General features: G+C 44.4%; 1 protein-coding gene across 2 annotated transcripts in view; it reads left to right on the top strand.

Moving 5' to 3' along the window:
- The window catches only part of PRORP (protein only RNase P catalytic subunit), a 193907-nt gene that overhangs the window by 12100 nt on the left and 160854 nt on the right, over positions 1-20953 (top strand). For both annotated transcript variants that reach the window (XR_003943280.1, XM_030213737.1), the window contains exons 3-4: positions 11797-11844; positions 17172-17304. Coding sequence is in view for 1 of the 2 variants with exons in the window: in XM_030213737.1 (XP_030069597.1) it covers positions 11797-11844; positions 17172-17304 (181 nt within the window). In the remaining variant the exon portion in view is untranslated. The remainder of the gene's footprint in view (positions 1-11796; positions 11845-17171; positions 17305-20953) is intronic.

Here is a 20953-nt window from a genome sequence, read left to right as displayed (position 1 = left end):
CTTCTACCATTCATCTTCTCCCCCCCCCCCCCCCCCCATACATTCCACATTCAACCACATTCACCCCAATGTGTTCAACACTTGGCTGCGCGCTCTAAGCGAAATTCCTTTTAAGTATGTTCCCCAGACTTTAATGAAAAGTTGCTGCCTTTTTGCCGTGTATCGGGCCTCGCGTGCCTCCCACAGCATAAGCTCGTGTAGTTTATTTCTCCAATACCAATACGATGGTGCCCTGTCGGTGACCCAGTAATTAAGGATGCATATTTTCCCCAGGATGCAAGATTTACTCAAAAATAATTTTTCTTCTCTTGTCCCTCTGTCCCACACTCCCACCGCACTAAATACTACCTTTTCAAAAGACAAGTTAATCCAACCCTCTAGGATCCTAGAAAGAAAACGGGAGAGAGCTGACCAGAACATCTGAATGACCCTACATTACCAGAGTCCATGGGTTAGCGTTGCAGTCTCCACTCTGCATTTCTGACACAGCTCGGAGGCCAAGACTCCAGCGTACCAGGCCTGTTTACCCGAGAAATATGCTCTATGTATGGTCCTAAAGTGGGCTTCCTGCACCCTCACAATCCCTTTAAGAGCTGTCATAATTCTCCCCGCTGACACTCTCTTCTCCCCTTCCCTGTTCCATCTGTCAGCAACCTCCGCGACCTCTCGTCTTGGTCGAAATTGGCCTAAGAGTTTATGGAACCAAGAGACCGAGATCTGGCCCACTGCGTCCCCTTCTAGAAATTCCCTAATCTTCCCCCCAAACTCTATAGATAGACTAGGCCTGGGTAATCCCCTGATATAATGAGTGAGTTGAAGGTAGGCCAACTGAGACAAGGGCCCCCCCGCACAGGTCTGCTCAAACTCCAGAAGGGACATCTCCGTTCCATCCGCCTGTCGCTCCAGATCTCTAAAAACTCTGTTCTCGCTACCCGCAGGGAAATCTATATTCCCGGTAATCGGCAGCAACACACTACTCTCCGGATTCTGATTCCAGAATTTAATTATGAACTGCCAAAGCTGACGCAACGGTTGTAGGAGCACACTATCTTTCAGCAGTTGTGGGACATTACTCGTCTTAGCATGTAGTAGATAATGTAGGGCCCAGGGGTAGAAGTGCGCCCTTTCCCATCCAATATCAGTATACGAGGATGTCTCTAGAATCCAATCTCTCAAATGCCGAAGAAGACACGCATGATTATATTCCTTCATGTCTGGCATGCCCAGTTTTCCTTCTGCCTGGGTCCCGCTCATATAGTGCCATTTCATTTTAGGCTTTTTGCCCGCCCAGCAGAACCTCACTATCTGTCTCTGCAAGACCCTTAAGTCTGTTTTGAGTACCCAAAGTGGTAGGGATTGCATTATGTACAACCACTTCGGAAAGATCACCATTTTTTATAAATGTATCCTTCCCATAAGTGACAGAGATAGAGAAGACCACGTCATCAACTGGGCTCTAGTGTCCTTCAGCAATTGCTGAATATTAGAACAATATAAATGGGTTGGGTCCATGGGCAGCAACACCCCCAAGTATTTGAATACTGTATTTGCCCTCCTCAGCGGAAATTGATCCCACACCTCCCTTGGAACTACGGCACTCGCCAAAGCTTCTGATTTTTCCAAATTCAATTTAAACCCCGAGAACGCTCCATATTCCGTTAAGCTTTCCATTAGGTATCTCAGTGACATCTGGGGATCTTTAATCAACACTAGGAGATCATCCGCAAAGGCCGCAATTTTAAACGTCTGACCTCTAATGCTCACCCCTTTGATGTCAGTATTGTTCGTAATCTCCTGTATCAGGGGGTCCAAGGTCAACACGAACAAAAGCGGTGAGAGTGGACACCCCTGTCTCGTCCCTCTTCCAATAGAGAACCAGTCTGAGAACAGTCCGTTGATACCTATTCTCGCCTGGGGATTTGTGTATAATGTCCTCACTGCATTTGCAAAAAAGCCTGTTATACCATAGGCATGCAGGGTTTTAAACAAAAATCCCCAATCCACCCTGTCAAATGCCTTTTCGGCATCAAAGCTTATTAACATGGCTTGTGTGTTCTCCATTTTAACTCTCTCCAGGGCCACTAATATCTTCCTCATGTTTTTGGATATTTTCCTGTTTTTAACAAATCCTACCTGTGAGTGCTCTATCAAGGAAGGGAGATATCTAGCTAGCCTATTTGCCAGTATCTTGGCTATAAATTTAGTTTTGGTGTTCAGCAACGAGATGGGTCTATAAGACTCTGGTCGCTGAGCCGGTCTGCCAGGTTTCAAAATCACTGTTATATGTGCTTGATTTAGATGTGGTGGCATCTGTCCTCTAGTTATAATAGAGTTGAATACTTCTGTCAACACTGTGCTTATCTCAGGTCCCAGCATCTTATAGAACTCGTTACTTAGGCCATCTGGACCTGGGGTTTTACCTAGAGGGCTTTGCTTAAATACCCATGCCACTTCATCCTCTGTTATAGGCTCATTTAGCCGCTGTTGTTCCTCCTCTAATAAATGTTGGGAGTTCTATGCTTTCTAGATAAGCCTCACTAGGCCTTACAATCTGTCTGTGGTTTATACAGTTCCGCAAAAAAATCTTTGAGTATAGCGGAGATTTTACTGTCACTGTGCTCTGCCACTCCTTGCCTATTCGTTAATGTGATAATCTTGCGGGAACCCACTCTTTTGTGTATAAGCTTCGCCAAGAATCCCCCTCCCTTATTTGCGAATTTGTACAACTGATATTTATAATATACCATTGACCTCTGCACTGATCGATGCAGAAGCTCATTTAGAGCTTGCTGTGCCTCTAATAGCTGTGTACGTACTCCCTGTGAATGATCCAACCCATATTTCTGCCTCAGGGAGGTCACTCTCTTTTCCAACCTATATCTTTCTTTGCCGTGCTTTTTTCTTAAAACTTACATAGGCTATTATTTCTCCACGCAACACAGCCTTGGCGGTTTCCCAATAGAGGACAGGGTCACCCCGGTGTACCTCGTTGTTCTGCTTAAAATCCTGCCATTTGGTCAAAATGTGGGGCAAAAATTGGGGATCTCGATATAGATGTGCGGGGAAGCGCCAGGATCGCTCACACCGCTGGGTTCCCTCTAGTCGCAGGTCCACGGCCACCCAGGCGTGATCTGATACTGCAGTGGGTCCTATATTAGCCCCCGTTACCTGTGTCAGCAATGCTCGTGCTATAAATATATAATCAGTACGGGACAGAGTGGAGTGTGCCCGCGATAGATGCGTATAATCACGGTCTACTGGGTGGAGTGTCCTCCACACGTCCACCACATCTAGCGCTTCTTCCAACACCCCAGTGCCCCTTTGACCTCTGGCCAGCTCTCTCGCCGTTGGCTTAGATCTATCAAGCTTAGGATCCACTACTTCATTTAGATCCCCTCCCAGGATAACTGGTGCAACTCCCATGCCCTGCATTTTTCGCAGGAGCTGTGTGTAGAACTGCCGTTCATACCTGTTAGGGGCGTAAATAATACATAATGTCACCAGCTGTCTATCTAATTCCAGGGACACCAGTACATATCTTCTCCTACCATCCCTTACTATTTTCTTTACCGTCACATGTATTCCCTTTCGAATCAGGATGATCACTCCACCTTTCCCTTCTACTGCTGGGGATTCCATAATCTCTCCAACCCACCATCTCTTCAATTTTTCATGTTCTACTTGTGTTAAATGCGTCTCCTGCAAGAAGGCAACTGACGCTTTCTGATCGTTTAGAACTTTCAATATTTTCTGTCTTTTAATGGGGGAATGGATACCCCCCACATTCCAATTCACAAACTTCAGAGATGCCAGACCTATGTGTGGGTAATGCTGTCACCATCAGTTCCAACCCTATCGTCCGGAAAGTGTCCCAGCCACCACTCCCCGAACTATACACTGCTTCTATTTATCTCTTTTCTTCTAGAATCGTGGCGCTTTTTGTATATTTCACATTTATACCAACCGTACAACCACATTCGCCCCCCCCCACCCTCCCTCCCGGATATTGCCCTCCCTGGGTTTTCCCTCCCATATGTCCCTCTCCCACCCCTCCTCTCTCCCCCCAATCCCCATACATTACCCCTCCTGCCGTGTGGCATGGAACTCCCTTATTCAAGGATTGGGACATTTACCCCAGGCGTTTTGGGCTCACGCCCCTTCTCAAACCTTCTCGTTAGTCATCTTGTATCTCTAGGAGTCAGTTTTAGCTTGTCCAACACATTTGTTTCCCCATTAGCCAACGCTTGCTTCCCCCCCCCCTTAATGATCCATTAGGGTGCAGTAGTGCTCAAACTATCAGATGGCCGTCCTCCGTGATCGACTCCACTATGCGCACTTCGACTTCATCCATTGTTCTGCTCACGATCACCAGTTGATTCCTTTGTAATTTTATCTACATATTCTTTCGCTTCCTGGGCTTTGTCAAAAAACATCACTTGTCCATTGTGCGCTATCTTCAATCTGGCTGGGTACAGAAGGCTAAATTTATACTTCAAGGAAAACAGTTTGGAGCAGAGCGGTGCAAATTCTTTTCTTGCCACTGACACTTTAAAAGAATAGTCTTGGAAGCACAACACTTTACCTCCTTGATAGTCCAGATGTTTCCCGGCTCTTAAACTTTGCAGCACTTCCATTTTGTGGGCGTAATTCAAGATTTTTAGGATCACCACGCGTGGTCTATCAGCATTGTCCCTTCTTGGGCTTAACCGATGGGCCCTTTCTATTGTCAGCCGTCCCTGCAGGTCTGGGTGTGCTAATGCTTTTGGCAGCCATTTTTTAAGAACAGGCAGAGGTTTTTCTCAGGCAGATTCTCTGGGAGACCCACCAGCCGGAGATTGTTCTGACGCGAGCGATTTTCTAAATCCTCGAGTTTATTTTCTAGCTCCGACAATCGGGTCTCTAGCTTGGGCTGCGCCTCCACTATCTTCCTGATCTCATCCTCCGCCTGTCCCAGCCTCTGTTGCGCTTCACGCAGATCCGTTACCAGCACTGCCTGCCGCTCTTCCATCCCATCTAATTTGTCCAGTATAAGTTGCAGTTTCTGTCCTACCGCTTGCTCCACTGCTGACCGGACCTCCTCCGTCAACTCCGCTGCCCACAGCAAGCTGGGCGTGGGTGAGCTTGGCGCCACTTTGTCGGCCATTTTGTTTTCGGCCATCCGCGATCTCTCTTTGGGGTCTTTGCGTGCTGTTTTTGTCGCCATCCGTCTCCTCCGGATCACTTCTCGGATCGAGGTAGGCTTGTAGCACTTATATTTCCCCCCTTTGCGTCGCTATTCCTTTCAAGGGGCACTGATAACGAGTGCAGGTTTTCGGGTGTCCCGGAGCAGCTGCGCTTCGTGGCTCGCTACTCCATTCCCCAACCGGAAGTCGTATCAGCAACTTAAGATTAATGTACATAAGAACGATAGCTTTACAATTTGTTGTGTATGTACTCTAATGGATGTGTTACCAGGTGGAATGATCAATAAAAATGTTGACACATAAAAGTATTGATATAATTATTTATTCATTTGTATTTTATTCGTTGATTGTCCAATCGTTTATTGTGCACTGTTATGGTGGATTGGAAACGTTTGTGAAACGTTAGTTGAACAGAAAGATGCTTTCATAAGCTTTATGCATCCTCATGGTCCTGCTACTTAAATTTTATTGGCCGGTAAGACGCGATACTTGCTGGATCCCAGAACAACTTATCATTGCTGTTATTCCAGCTCCATCTGTGATATCATCTGGTCGGCAATATAGTTTCCCTGAAACCGTTCTCTTGCAGATCAATGATGCTTTCAGAATGATTAAGTAACTGAAGAAGGCAGGCTTGGGAACCTGCAGTGAAGTAACTGAAGAAGGCAGGCTTGGGAATCTGCAGTAAAGAAACCCACAGTTAGGCTTGGGATCCTGCAGTAAAGATACCCACCCGTGGCTGTTACTGCATGGCTATCGGGCGTGGCCCCTAGGGCAATGGGGATGCTGGTTTCAATGTGATAACCAGTAAATGGCTCAGCTATCATGGACCAACGCAATACATTGCACACACAAAATATAACATACTTACATGCTAAGACCTGCTTAATGGTGGCATTGCAAAACAAAAACATATCAGTGTTGTAGAGCACAATTTTCTCTTTCAGATGATACTGTTCACAAGCTGATTCAGGCAGATTCTATTTTAATAATTGGCTTTGAACTTTGGTACATTTTACCATTTGCGCTGACAGTGCCAACTTTGCAGGGCGGTTATAGATGCTGGCTAGTTGCAAATCTGGCAGTATTATGTCCAGCACAAGCATAATGCTTGTTCAAAATTTCAAGTCTATATCTTTGTTTGCATGGAAGCTGTTCCGATGAGTCGCGACCAATTTTGATGCACAATTTGAGTCAACTTGTTTGACTGGATTTTGCATCCATAATGTTAAAATGTATTTCATCGGAAATCATGCTCTGCACTTGTTTCTTTATAGATAATGAAGTATCAAGTTGGACACCTAAATTCCTAATTTCATTAAATATTGGAATTTCAACTGAATTTATACTGAATACTTTAGGACAATCCACTCCAACTGTACCGGATAACAAAAGTATGGAGAAATTAAGCCCTACCTGCTAATTTGTTTTCCTTTAGTCCCTCCGGACTGGCCCAGCTGAACTGATGGGTTGTGCACACCTTCCAGCAGGTAGAGACTGAGAGCAATGTTTCTTACGAGAGTCCAGCTCAGCTCTGTGAAGTCCCAGTATAACAGTATCAAAGGAAAGGAACCATCTGTGTCCCTCTGGATTCTACAGCCACCCATACACAAAGAACAAGAAGCAGGCTGGCAAGTGACCAATGCAAAAGATCAAGTCAATATAGCTTTGTGTATGATCTAATGCAATTACACTTTGTCTTTTTTTTTTTTTTTTAAGAGAAAGAACTACTGTCCCTCAAAAAGCAAGAGCTACACCGGGAAGCCAAATCTAAGCTATCCAGGGTGTGAGCTGGGCCGGTCCAGAGGGAATAACGGCAAGCAAATTAGCAGTTAGGACCTAATTTCTCCATCCTTAGCATCTGTCCGGACCAGTCCAGCTAAACTGATGGGAAGTACCAAAGCAGTCCATTAAGGGAGGGACCCTAACAGCCCCACCGTCAACACCCGTTGTCCAAAAATTGCATACTGACGCACCTGAACATCCACTCTGTAATGTTTGACAAAGGAATGCAAATAGGACCACTTGGCTGTCTTGCAAATATCCAGCGGAGCGACCAACAAACACTCTGCCCAAGACACCGCCTGTCCCCTCGTAGAATGAGCTCTAATTCCATCTGGAATAGGTCTGTTCTTCAGAATGTAAACCGAGCTAATTGCTTCTTTAGGCCATCTGGCCAACATAGCTTTAGATGCTGCAAAACCTCTATGACCACCACCAAGCAGAGCAAACAGATGATCTGACCGTTGAAAGTCCTCCATACATATTCCTTCAACACCCGTCGAACATCAAGCTTACGCAGAGATCTCTGCTCTTACGATCTTCTGGATGTTCCCAGGGTTGGCAGAACCAAAGACTGATTGACATGAAAGGCCGTCAAGACTTTCGGCAGAAACAAGTGAACCGGTCTCATGACTACACAATCTGCTAGAAACTCTAAAAAGGGTGCCCTATAGGACAAAACCAGCAGTTCCGACACTTGCCTTGATGATGATATTGCCACCAGAAATACCGCCTTCAAGGTAAGATCCTTGAGAGAAATAGACAACTCAAACGGAGATTGAACCAGCACCGAGAGCATCAGATTAAGATCCCAAGAAGGAGAAGAAGGACGCTGGGGCAGACACAGCACATTTACACCTCTTAGATAGCGAAGGACATCCAGATGACTACTCAAGAATTTGCCCTTTACACGCCCCCGAAAAGCAGCCAAAACTGTCAGTTGAACTCTAAGCAAAGCCAAAACTTTATCCAGGCCACTCTGTAAGAAATCCAGAACCTTTGGCACTGAAATTTGCAAATGAGAAACTCCGCAATCATAACACCAGGCCTCAAATATCCTCCAGACTTGAACTTATGCTAGAGAATGACAGCGCAAACGTAGCATCGTCCCTAGCACGTCTGCCGAGTAGCCACGTCTCCTCAACCTAGCCCTCTCAACCAAGCTGTAAGACAAAATCATGCAGGATTTGGCATGAACACTGTCCCTTGGGTCAAGAGCCCAACTGCTTCTGGAAGCTGAAGCCTTGGTTCTACAAGAAGGCACCTTAGATCTGCATACCAGGTCCTTCTCAGTCAAACCGGAGCCACTAGGATCACCATTCTTGCATGCCTCTCTATCCGTTGTCTAAGTCATCCGACCAACGGCCAGGGACATACAGCAGGCTCCCTGGTCACCAGCGCAGCAATGTGTCCAAGCCTTCTGAGGTGTGTTCCCTTCTGCAACTGAAGAAATGCGGGACCTTGGCATTCTGCTGAGTCACCATCAAATCCATCATCGGAGGACCCCACTTGTGAACTATTGTTTCAAATGCCTCTGAACTGAGACCATTCTCCTGGATGTAGGGATTGTCGACTGAGAAAATCCGCCTGCACGTTGAGGACTTCTGCTACATGCGAGGCTTACAGATCCAGTAGGTACATCTCTGCCCACTGCATGATCTTCATGATCTCCTGTGCCAGCCTGGGGCTCCTGGTACCGCCTTGCCAGTTGATGTATGCCACTGCCGTCGCATTGTCTGAAATGACTCAGACCGCACCACTAATGGTAAGGGCAATGTGACCTCCAACGAGTCTCTCTGGGGGGACCACTTGGACAGAAGTGAATTCTGGAGACTCCTCATGTGGGTTCTGGCCCACTGCACTGCTTCTGTGGTTGCCGTCATAGATCCCAAAACCTGAAGATAAAGCCAAACACATGGCACTGCCTGACCACAGAGCTCTTGGGCCTGTTGCTGGATCTTGAGAATGCGCTGCTCCGGAAGAAAGACCCTTTTCCGAAGCATGTCGAAAGTGACTCCCAGATAGTCTAAGGTCTGCGATGGCATCACTCGGCTCTTTAGCTGTTTGATCACCCAACCTAGAGATTCTAAGAACTGAACAACCTGTGTTGTCACCTGATGACACCTGATGTCTCCTGATCCGACTTTGCTCAAATCAACCAATTGTCTAGGTACATACGCAATAAGATGCCATTTTGGTGAAGATCCACTGCCACCACAACCATGACCTTGGTGAAGATCCGTGGAGCTGTCGCAAGGCCGAATGGCATCGCACAAAACTGAAAATGTCGGCCTAACACCATGAACCGGAGGAAGTGACGATGCGCCTACTGAATGGGTATGTGGAGATAGGCTTTGGTAAGGTCAAGTGCTGTGAGGTATTCTCCTGAGCGAACAGCCACGATACGTACCAAGATGTTGACAGCGACTCAGAAAGCGTGAAAGCCCCCAAAGCACAAAAACGCGCTAGGATTAAAAAAAAAACACAAAAAAGCAGATGAAATGTCAGATAAATTGTACCTTCTATATACATGGAGATGCAGAAGAAGGCACTGTATGGGAGAATAGCTCATTAAAAAACGACATTATCTCAGTATGCAAACATAAGCCAATGTATACATATATAGTAAATAAAAAAAAGACTATATATATACGTTGACTTATGTTTACATACCGAGATAACATCGTTTTTTTATGAGCTATTCTCCCATAATTACCATCCTTTGATGTATCTGCATTCATTATCATTTTAGTACATTCAAAATGTATAAAGGGGATGAAACTCCTGTATGAGGAAAAGCTAAAGAGGTTAGGGCTTTTCAACTTCGAAAAGAGATGGCTGAGGGGGGATATGATTGAGGTCTATAAAATCCTGAGTGGTGTAGAACAGGTAGCAGTGACTCGATTTTTCACTCTTTCAAAACGTACAAAACGGGACAATGAAATTACATGGAAGTAATTTTATGTTTCAACGTGTTTTATTGCAAACCAGTACAGAAATACAGCTATTACAAATAAGCCTACAATAAAACAAAGGCACTTATCATCTGTGTTCATTATCATAGACTAACATTTTTTCCCCTTTTCACCCTCTCCCCCCCTACCCTCCCCCCTTTTCCAATGATGTTCTCAAGTATCTCATTGCGAGCACTTAACAAAGCTATAATTCCCATCAAAATCTTCACCAATCCCCATACTTTAAATATGACCTCAGACGCATGTATGTACTAGTACCCATGGCTTTGGTCCATTCCTCCCCTCTTCCCCTTCCCCCACCCCTCCCCCCTGGACTTGTGTTCTGATAGCCCAGAGGAGTCCCCCCCCCCTCTGCTGTCTGTGAACTACCAATTTGTGTATTCAAGGCTGTCCATGGCTATACTAGGGTGTCACATGATGCCAGTTGAGGATTAGACTACGGCCTTTAGGGCTTAACTGCTCCAAATAGGGATCCCATATCCGCTTAAATTGAACATGCCTTTTCAGGGAACCCCTTGCCTCCCGTGCTTCCCATGTTGCTAGTAAGTGTACTTGGTTTCTCCAGTGCCAATAGGCTGGTGGCTCCGAAACTGTCCAATACTGCAGAACAGTCTTCCGAGCCACCAAGCACAGTTTCCGACATAACATACGTGTCCCCACTGCGTGGGCACTAAAAGCCTTTTTCGTGTCCAGTACAAAGTGGTCCCAAGTTCCTGTTACTGTGAAACCTAATATTCGGGACAGGAACCTCCTAACCTGTGTCCAGAAGACCTTTACCCCTGGACATGCCTAAAATGCATGAAACAATGTGTGTGGGATTTTACATGGAAGTAATTTTAAAACAAATAGGAGAAAATATTTTTTCACTATAGCATGTCCTGTGGTAGTCCATCTTTTGCTGCGTTAGATGCGCATTAGCTTAGTAAAAGGGCCTCCTGCTTAGTGTGTCTTTTCCCAAAGAGCTTAAATCTTTCAGAGCCCAGGGTGTTCATTCATCCTATCTGTCCACTCATCAAAAGAAATTGTATGATGTGATACCTGCCATCGAGCCTTCTCAGGAGTAGCCCCCCACGCTCTGGAATGTACTCCCACAGGGGCTATGTATAACTCGAGACTACCTCTACTTCAGGAAGCAGGTGAAAGCCTGGCTCTTCTCCCAGACCTTTAATAGATAGGGTGACTGACTATACACCCATTCTGCACCTGGACTAACTTGTTGCACACACATTAACTTAGACCAGTTCCTTATATCTTGATTAACTGTATAACAACCTGCCTTTAGTTTAGCTACCCATTTATTTATCCCAACTGGCTCTGTACCACACATCTTGTCCCCATCTATATATATCTGCATTTGGCCCCTCAGCTATATGGTAAGCAGTCCTGTAGAAAAGCATTAGTATCATAGCAATGTTATTTGAATGTTCTAATTGTGTGCTTATTAGATATTTCATTAATGTTATGCTTACATCATATTATATCTCTGTTATTTGAATTTCAGTGCTCTTAAATGTGATCCTGTTTCATGGTAGTACAACTGTTAGGTTTCAATTTGCTGTATTTATTGTATTTATGTTTATACTTATACATTTTACTATTGTTATGCTGTTAACAAAATGGTAAGTTTGATGTTAAACTTTACCTGCTGTACGCTGCCTTGGGTGAATCTCTTCATAAAGGCGGTTAATAAATCCAAATAATAATAATAATAATAAATAATCCATTTATGGTATGGAAAGGACCTGACCCTGAATATGTTTTGCATATTGCCTGTCTATATTAAATTCCATTTTGCAGAGAACTGCCACTGACCTTTATAGGCTTTTTATTTATGTATTTTATTTTATTTATTGCAGTATTCCAGGAGAAAACTGGAAAGGCTACGTGAGTGCCGTGGAAAGCAGGTAGATGCTGGGTGCACAAGGAGATCTGCAGCAATGTTTTTTTCTGCCTACTAAACCAATTATATTAGATGGTTCCTCTTATTCTGAAGTATTGTTCTCTCTTTTTCTTTTCAATGTAACAAATGATGTGATTGCTTTCTCTTCTAAACTGCATAGATAGTATTACAAATACGCAGTATATCACATTGTTGGAATGAATGAATGGCATAGGACTGCACACGCACAGTGCTGTGCTCTAGCTCTAATTAAAGCGCTTGGACACTGGTTGTTGGGGCAGCAGCCACACTAGTACAGGCTGTGATGATAGAATTAAACTAGTAGCTGGGTCTTCTGGTAGGTTGCAGGAACGGTAATAACTAGATGTCCTAGTGGAAATGCAGGTGCTTATGTAGCGTGGTCTATCTGGCAGGCTACTTAGAGGACCAAGGATTTTAGATGTTTGGGTATTAGCCATGCTTTTATTCATGTTTGGATTTGGCATTTTTAAATCTTAGCTTTAAGTATTCACTTTTTCCAAAAGCAAGCTAAAGTTACAGACACAGGTGGTCGGTCCCTTTCTAAGAGGATTTACAATCTAAGTTGTACCTAAAGCAGTGAAGGATGGAGGGTAAAATGGCTTGCTCAGTGTCACAAGGAGTGTCATAGGAGAAGCGGGATTGAAACCTGGGCTTCCCTGGTTGGCGTCTGCAGCCCTAACCACTAGGCTACTTTTCCGCTCTAACTCCAAAGCCTTATAGTTAGAAATGAGGAGGAAGAAAGGGTGATGAATTGCCTGAGATGCTAGAGCACAAATGAGAAAGATGACAACAGTTGCCCTGGATAAGGACTGATATCCGATAAATATTTGGTCTTCATTCTCAGTCCTCATGGGTCGCCAATGGGTCAGGTTTTCATGATATCTCTGAGTGTGCATAAGAAAGATTTAAATACCTATTACCTCCATTGTATGCATATTTGTTAAGGATATCCTAAACACCTGAAGACCAAGGCTGTGGGTGGTCATGTTCTATAGCCATCAGATAGGAACTGAATAACTGGGCAAACTAGATAGGCTGATTATTTTCTACTATCATCTATTCTATTATTCTGCAGTGGTGTATAACTTCTGTTTGAGGTTTGTGTTCCTCTGTCTCACCTCTGTCAATATCTTTCTCTTTCTCTTTCTCCTTGCATCCCTTTCCGCTCAAAATTGCCTTGCTCCTGTCCTGTTGTGTCACCTACAGCAGCAGCTCTTGGAAGAAAATTCAGTGCAAGCTCTGCAAGCCATCCTGTCTACACAGGCCCTGAGGCATTCCTGCCCCTTTCTTGCATGGGCTTTCTGTTAACTGTGGAAACCCAGCAAGGGGTGGGGGTGGGCTGTTGCAAGGCCCATTGTAAATTTTATTCCTGGGGAAATTCTGCACAGAATTTTTGAAAATTCTGTATTGATTATTTGTAGTGTTTTTGCACAGAATTTCCCTATCCTAATGCCTGAAATTCCCTCCTCAGGCTCCAGCCTCTCCTGTTCCATCTCTCATTCCAGCTGCAGCTCGCTCTCTTTTCCCCTCCCCCCACCCCCCGCATGAACCCTAATTCTGTTTGCCCCCAAAGTCTTCTCACACCCAACCTCTCATTCTCCCTCCCCCCAAGTGCATACTTCTACCTTTCATTCTTTCTCCTCCTCTCTCCAGCTATTATTGTATCTCTCCCCCACCCTCCATAATGACACACCCTTAAGCTTGATCTCTCCCCACACCAGTGTCACACTTTGAATGGGTTGTGTTGGCAATGCCGTGCGGAAGCTGCTAGTGCGGCTTAGTAAACAGACCCCCCAGATTTGTTAGTATCTGCATAGTACGTAGCTTCTCTACGCAACAGATTGCAATTGCAACGTTGCTTGAAATTTAAGCTGTAGCAATTTTTGCAGAATGTCATCATCTGATTTTGAAAATAACATGGATTCTAAGTTTATAATTTTCGCTTCCTGTTGTTGTAATTGAAGATGAAGGGATTTCTACTTTTGTGGTGGGTAACTAATCAATTCCCCTCTTAGCCAAGAATTATAGGAATCCCCAAAATTTAAATGTGTGGAGGAAAAGAAAGACAAGAGTATTGATTCTGAATGAATATGACTAATATAATTGTCATCACTGAGTAATGATGGGTTTAATCTCCATGGTTTCTGTGATGCATTAGTAGAAGGCCATTGAAAAGAACATGAAATGGTGGCATGGTCAGATAACGAAAATATCATGTATTTTGGTATCGAGCAAAAAAAGTAACCAAATCTTTTGATAAAAAAAAAAAAATAATCTATCCATGAATAAGTTCAGTGAGTATTAGAAAAAGTGTAGTCTCTACCTGATGGCTTGACTAACCTCTAAGTAATCTGTCCAACCGTTAGCCTGCATTATGGAGCTAAATGCTGATCTTGTCTGTAATTTAGCTGGGTAACAGTGTGATGTACGATCCAAGTCTCTTCAATTAAAGTGTAAGAAGCATGATGGTTAAAATAAAATAAAAAAAATTCCGGATCATCATTATTTAGATAATAAATTGACAGGAATATTTTATATGGATCCTTTTCAGGTAAGACCAGCGTCCATCAGGATCATATTGGTAAGATGATGGTTTAAAATGTATGACCTTACTATTTAAAGTAACCACTCCATTTTTTTAACCTTTTGGCTGGTGCTGCATAGCATTGATTGTAACGTCTACCAGATAATTTTTGAGCTTCTTCCAAAGACAGGTGGGTGTCATGGAACATCTAGCACCCATCTGGGGTTAACCCTGTGACCACCTGGAGAGTCTATCGCCAGCATTTCTCAGGCCTGCCTGCACCTGGGCATGTGCTCTATACTAGTCAACCCTCTACCCCCATGCACAAGATTCCACTTGCCTCTGGGCAAGTCTCCCACCCACAGGTTATTCCACGGTGATTTCTAGTACACTCAGGGGTTCCATGGTTCCTGGAAAGCACCTGTAGACCCAACACACAAATCACAAGGATTCTTAGTCAGTTCAAGACATCAGAGCCAATAAACTAACAGGTTTTATTGTCACAGTTGAACAGTGAACCATATAAAACAGATGGAAAAGTACAGCAAACCAATAACAAGTAAAACAAACTGGAATCGATTTTAAAACTATCTAACACTTGTTCACTACCTGAATAGTGCCTGGGGAGTACAGGAAATAGAGCTGCTCACAGGGCCTCAGTGAAGAGATCTTTCTCTCTCCGTCCTCACCCTATCTGAGACAGAGAAATCCAGGCTAGATTTGAGCTCCTGGGCCAATCAGAGCCCAGAACAATTTTTTGAAGTAACTGGCCACATGACTGCAGGTTACTTTCTCTTTGTGCTAAACTAAAGAAGGAACGGTCATTTTTTTTTTTATGTAATAGCTTTAAACATAAGCATGCACTACTTGCTGGCCAAACTAGAGAAAGGCACTTCATGAAATATTCTTATAATTCTCATGCTGGAAAATTCACCATTTTGCAACAGTGGGGTTCTTGGATAAAGCATATGTCTGCAGCTAAGTTTTTTTTTTTTTAAATATAATAACATTTTCTTCTGTTTTATGGGATGTGAAATACCCTTAACATCTAAGGAGAAATAATGTAAAACTGTGATGTTAATAGTTGATAATGTTGAAAACAGTGGAAAACCTAGAACACAGAGCAGAGTTGCACTGTATCCAAAAGCTGAAGGAAATAATATATAAATCCATATCACCATGGATGTGATTAAAACAAAATATTCAAAAGGAATATAACATATCAGTTTAACATGTGTTGATTCGGGTGAACATGTGGACAGGGAGAGTGTGAGTGAGAGATGAATCCGCACTTAATACAAGAAAGAGGTCATACACAGCCTGTATTGAAAGTGAAAGAGAAATTCCCATTTTAAATTCTATGGTTACATTCGTTCTCTAAGAATTGTTGAAGACCATTATGATCAGTAAAATGCTTTGTAATGTGGTACATCACCCTCATAACAGCTGGATATAATAGTCCATATTGGGCTCCAGTGCTCTTGAGTTTGGGGCACATGGCTAAAAAAAAACCTTGTGCTTATTCGGGAAAATTTTTGAAAGGTCAGGAACAAAGAAAATGTTCTTACCTGCATATAAAATTGTTGTTTTTGCCTCTCGCTTCTGGCAGAATTTGAATTACATGAGGAAACCTCAGTAAATTGAGGACAATTGTGCCCTTTCAGTGTCTTGCGGCATCTGAAAATTTATGCCCAACATTTTAGCTAAGAAGCTTGTTAAAAAGGATATCATCTTCAGTGAGCTCAGGAACACCAATTATCCTCACATTATTACAAGGCATGCAGTTTGCCATTTCTTCCACTTCTAGTCTGAGATTTTCTAATTTAGAAATATAACGCACTTCTTGGTGAAGAGAATCATGCGTGGTAACTTGTTCTTGCAACAGCGTTGTGCATATGCAAAGATTATAGAATGCTATCACTTGCTAGGCATGCGTTCAGTGCTAAGTGCTCAGTGCATGGGTGTATCAAACATTTATATGAATAGGTTATAGAATACTTGCATTTACGCACGAAAGTGTTATATTTTAAGCACACACATTTATGCCTGCTCTTGATGTGGTGCAAGTGGGTGTGCCTAAATTTTAGCGCATAAATGCACACTTAGGCCAGTATTCTATAACAGAATCTGGGTGCTCAGATGTTGCTATAGAGTTTGTGCCTATGCGCTAGTGCTGTCCAATTCACGATTCAAATCGATTCGTTTTGGGCGAATTGATTCATTTCAGAAAAAAATCAGGAGTCCCGAATCGGGACTTCCCCACCTCCCTCCCTCCTGCTGTCACCCAAGCTGAAGCCTCTGCTTCCCTCCCTCCCGCTGTCACATTTGACAATGCCACTGCTGCTTCCTGCCCATGCTGCCAGTCTCTCTATTGGCACAGGCTGCTGGCTCTGTCCTGGAACAGAAACTGACACCAAACCGCTAATGCAAGAAGCAAGGAGTTTGGATGAAAACAGGAGACGGGATGACATCAAAAATTTGAAGCTGATGCAGCTTAACCTGCCGTCTCAAATGTTTTCTTGAATGTTTCAAATGTTCAGTTGCTGCTGCCTGTTTGTGTTACTCTGTCTGTTATAACATTAGCATAGGTCTGAGGCAATGGGCCCCTATATTTGTTAAGCTGAATCGAATCGAAAAACCAATTAATATGAGTAAATCAAAAACTTTTTGAGTGAATTGGACAGCACTACTATGTGCTGCGTTTTGGCACCTAAATTTTGGCATACTGACCCCTACATATTTTACGATGCATTCTTCATAAGTCCTGTGTGGAATTTATTTTATAGTGGTCGATGTCCGACATGCAGCCAGTCTTTGGAGTCGATAAACCTGAGCCAGGAGGAGTATGGCAGCCTGAAAGATGTTATTCTGAATGATGTAATACAGGGCACAGACACATTTAGGAAGACCACCCCTGAGGTAAGCCCCACGACACCCAGCTTATATGCAGGATTATGGACTGATCTTGTCTTTATCCTTCATCTAAAGACATCTGCTTTTTGTAGAACATCACAATACAAGAAATGCCAGGCAGGGTCAGAAACATGGTTCACATAGTCCTGCATCCAGTTTCAAAAAAGTGGCTAATCTGAGTCACTTGCAAGTACCTAGCAAATTCCAATGAGAAAGTCTTTCCCATATTGCTCTGTTTCTGAAATAAGAGATGGAGACACCCTTATCTGTCAGGCTAATAATAGTAGATTGCAGTGGCGTTCCTAGGGGGGGGCGGTCTGCATTGGGGGGGCGGGGCACCCGGGAGGCGGGGCGAATCGGCGATCTGCCCCGGGTGCCAGCCCCCCTAGGAACGCCACTGGTAGATTGTTCTCCAGAAATGTGTCCAACCTTTGTTAAATTCAGCTATGCTAGTAAACAGAGTCAGCCCGGCCATTGGGTAAGTAGGCAGTTGCCTAGGGCAGCAGCTTCAGGGTAGAGGGCAGCAAAGAGCAGCTGCAGTCAAAGCAAAATAGATCTTAAGAGCTACACAAACTCAAAGAACCATCACTAGATATCTCTGGTGCTTTTGCTTCAGTTGATTTAGAACTTCTGCTTGTGAAATTAAAACATTTAGGAATAGGTGGGCAGGTGATAAAATGTTTCCAATCTCATCCGTTTAGAAAAACTACGGTAGTGTGTGCTGGCTCTCAAATTTCTAAAAAAGTAGTGGTGGAGCGTGGTGTAGTGCAGGGTTCAGCTCCATCGGACCCTTTATATAACCTCTTTTTGGCACAGTTACAGGCAGTGTTTGAATCTCTAGGTGTCTTTTACCGTTTATATGTTGACTATGTCCAGTTTTATTTTCGGTAAAGACTTGGGAGTCAGTTTGGATGACCAGTAGAGTTTCTGTATGGAATGAGTGATGAATTGGATGATGATGAATGGTTTGGTTTTAAATATTGCTAAAACTGAAGTAATGATTGTGGGAAGAAGTGAGCAAGATATGTGGCCTTATTATATGAACTTATAAATAGGAGGAAATATTTTTTCACACACAGAATAATTAACCTCTGGAACTCGCTGCCAGAAGATGTGTGGTAATAGCAGTTAACAGATCTGGTTTTAATAAAGGTTTGGACAAGTTCCTGGAGGAAAAGTCCATAGTCTGTTATTGAGATGTACATGAGGGAAGCCATTGCTTACCCTGGGATTGGTAGCTTGGAATGTTGGTACTAATTGAGTTTCTGCCAGGTACTTGTGACCTGGCTTGGCCACTGTTGGAAGCAGGATATAGGGCTAGATGGACCATTGATTTGACCCAGTATGGCTGTTCTTAGTTTGTAGTATATCAAATGTACAAATAAATAAATAGTAGGAGTACCAGATCTGCATTCCAAGCCTAGCAAGGCCAGTCTGGAGCAACCAAGAGGAGTAGGAATGGAGGACTTCCTTTAGAAGGACTCAGCCAATTATAGGCTGAGATGGAAAAACATAGAGGGGCTCCTGTAAAGCCAAGGCTGTATACTGGGCTGCTGTCTCTCCAACAGCTCAAGAACTGAGCACACTTGGAGTTCTGATGCATAGCTATCTGTTGAAGCATGGCAGGCCCCACAATGGACCAGAAGCTAAAAGGCAGAGGGGTACAGCGTCCATTCTCCTGCATCCAGCACATTCTAGCTGAGGGAAGTCTCCCTGTGCATTCTCTGCCTCTGCAATATGGACTGCTGAGAAGGTGGTGAGATGTGACTTGGCCCAAAAGCAAATCCAGGCTGTTTGTGAAGCTACTGCTGTGTTCTGGGTCTCCCTTGGTTTGTTGATGTAGCCTTCAACAAGGGAAGGAGTTCCTGCAGTGCCAAGCAAATGGCCCTTATCTCCAGGCGATTGATGATCCACACTGATTCCAAGTTATACCACTTACCCTGCACGATTTGGCCCAGACAGTGAGCTCCCCAGTCCTAGAAGCTTGCATTGGTGGTCACCACCACCTGCTCCACCAGCTCCAGCGGAGGGAATGGTGGGGATCATCATCCCACCTGCTAGACTTTGGCGCAGGGTCCCTGGGAGGATATGCCAAATGTTGAACTCCTGAGACTATGGGAGCAATGCCTACTGGAGTGGACTCGTATGGCCTGTTGCCCATAGCACAACTTCCACTGTTGCTGCCATCAAGCGAAGAAGCTGCAAGTAGTCCCACAAGGTCTCCTGGACACAAAGCTCTCTCTTCTGTGCCTGCAGCTTGAGCAAGTGTTCCTTGGGAAGGAAGAGAGCCTCCAGGCTAGTTTTAAACTGAATTCTGAGGTACTAAAGTTTCTAAGATGGAGTCAACTGACTCTTAGCATAATTAACTTTCTAGCCCAAGCGTTTGAGTAGTTGAATCACTTGTGCCATCATTGCTCTCGAGGTTCTGAGACAGCTCTGATCAGCCAGTTATCCAGGTACAGATGAATTTGGATTCCTTGGATATGCTGCCACTACTATTGTGATCTTGGAAAAGGTCTGAGGTGCTATTACCAAGGGTGGAGAGCCTTGCATTGAGAACATCTTCCCATGATGCAAAAGCTGAGGAGGTGTTTGTGAGGTTCCTGGATGGCAGTATGTAGATAAGACTCCCAGAGAACTGGAGAGGTCAAAAACTTGCCCAGTCGAATGGCAGCAATCACCAACCAAAGTGTCTCCATATGGAAATGTGAGACACAGAGGCATTTACCATTTGAGTCCTTGAGATCCAGAATGGGCCTATAGGAGCTGCCCTTCTTGGGTACTAAAATCAAGAGTAGCACTCCTGACTCTTTTTCCTGAGGTGTGCCACACCTTATAGCTGCAATAACCACTGGGTGGTGGTCTCTACTGCCTGTCTTTTGACAGCAAACCCACAGGGGGATGCCATATAGGCATCAGAAACAAGGTTGGTGAACTCCAGGGCATAGCCCTAGTGCACAACCTCCAAACCCCATTGGTCAGACATGAGGCGAGCCCACTGGTGGTGGAACAGAGAAGGCCTGCCTCCCACTGGCACCAACAAGGCCTAGCTGACCCTCACTGGGTTTCTTTAGCAGACATGTTGCAGACCGAGGGACCCAAATTCTCTGAACCCCTTGAAAGGACAAATCTTTCTGGCCCCTGGAGGATGTGGGTTGACTCGAGGATCCTGCCACAGTGAGCATTACACTCTTCACGCTACCTAGTCTTGCCCTTGAGGACTGAGGTGCTATGCACGGGCGGTACTCCAAGAGGCATTGCAGCTTGACTTTGCACCAGCTTCTCCAGATCCTCCCCAATCAAATCAGTGGCTTCTAAAAGGCAACCTCCTCAAACATACTTTGGAGGCAGCATTTACTGCCCAATGACAAAGCATGATCAGAGAGGCAACCAACTATGAAGCAAAGTGGTCCAAGCCATAAAAAACATCTGCTAGGAAGGCTTCTCCTGTCCTATGCATTCCACCTGTGGCAACTCTGGGAGCTGCTGGGCCCAATGCAATAGAACTCATGCCACATAGCTCCCACAGACTAAGTCCTCAACCCTGATGACAGAGGAGGTGAAGGAGCAGCTCCTGCTTAAGGAGCTGCTCCATATTCCTGTCATGGGCCTCCTTCAGTGCAGAGCCTCCCTCCACTGGGATTGTCATCTTAGT

Source organism: Microcaecilia unicolor, chromosome 9 (genome assembly GCF_901765095.1).
Source record: "Microcaecilia unicolor chromosome 9, aMicUni1.1, whole genome shotgun sequence".
NCBI classification, from domain to species: Eukaryota; Metazoa; Chordata; class Amphibia; order Gymnophiona; family Siphonopidae; genus Microcaecilia; species Microcaecilia unicolor.
This window is presented reverse-complemented; position numbering and strand designations above follow the sequence as displayed.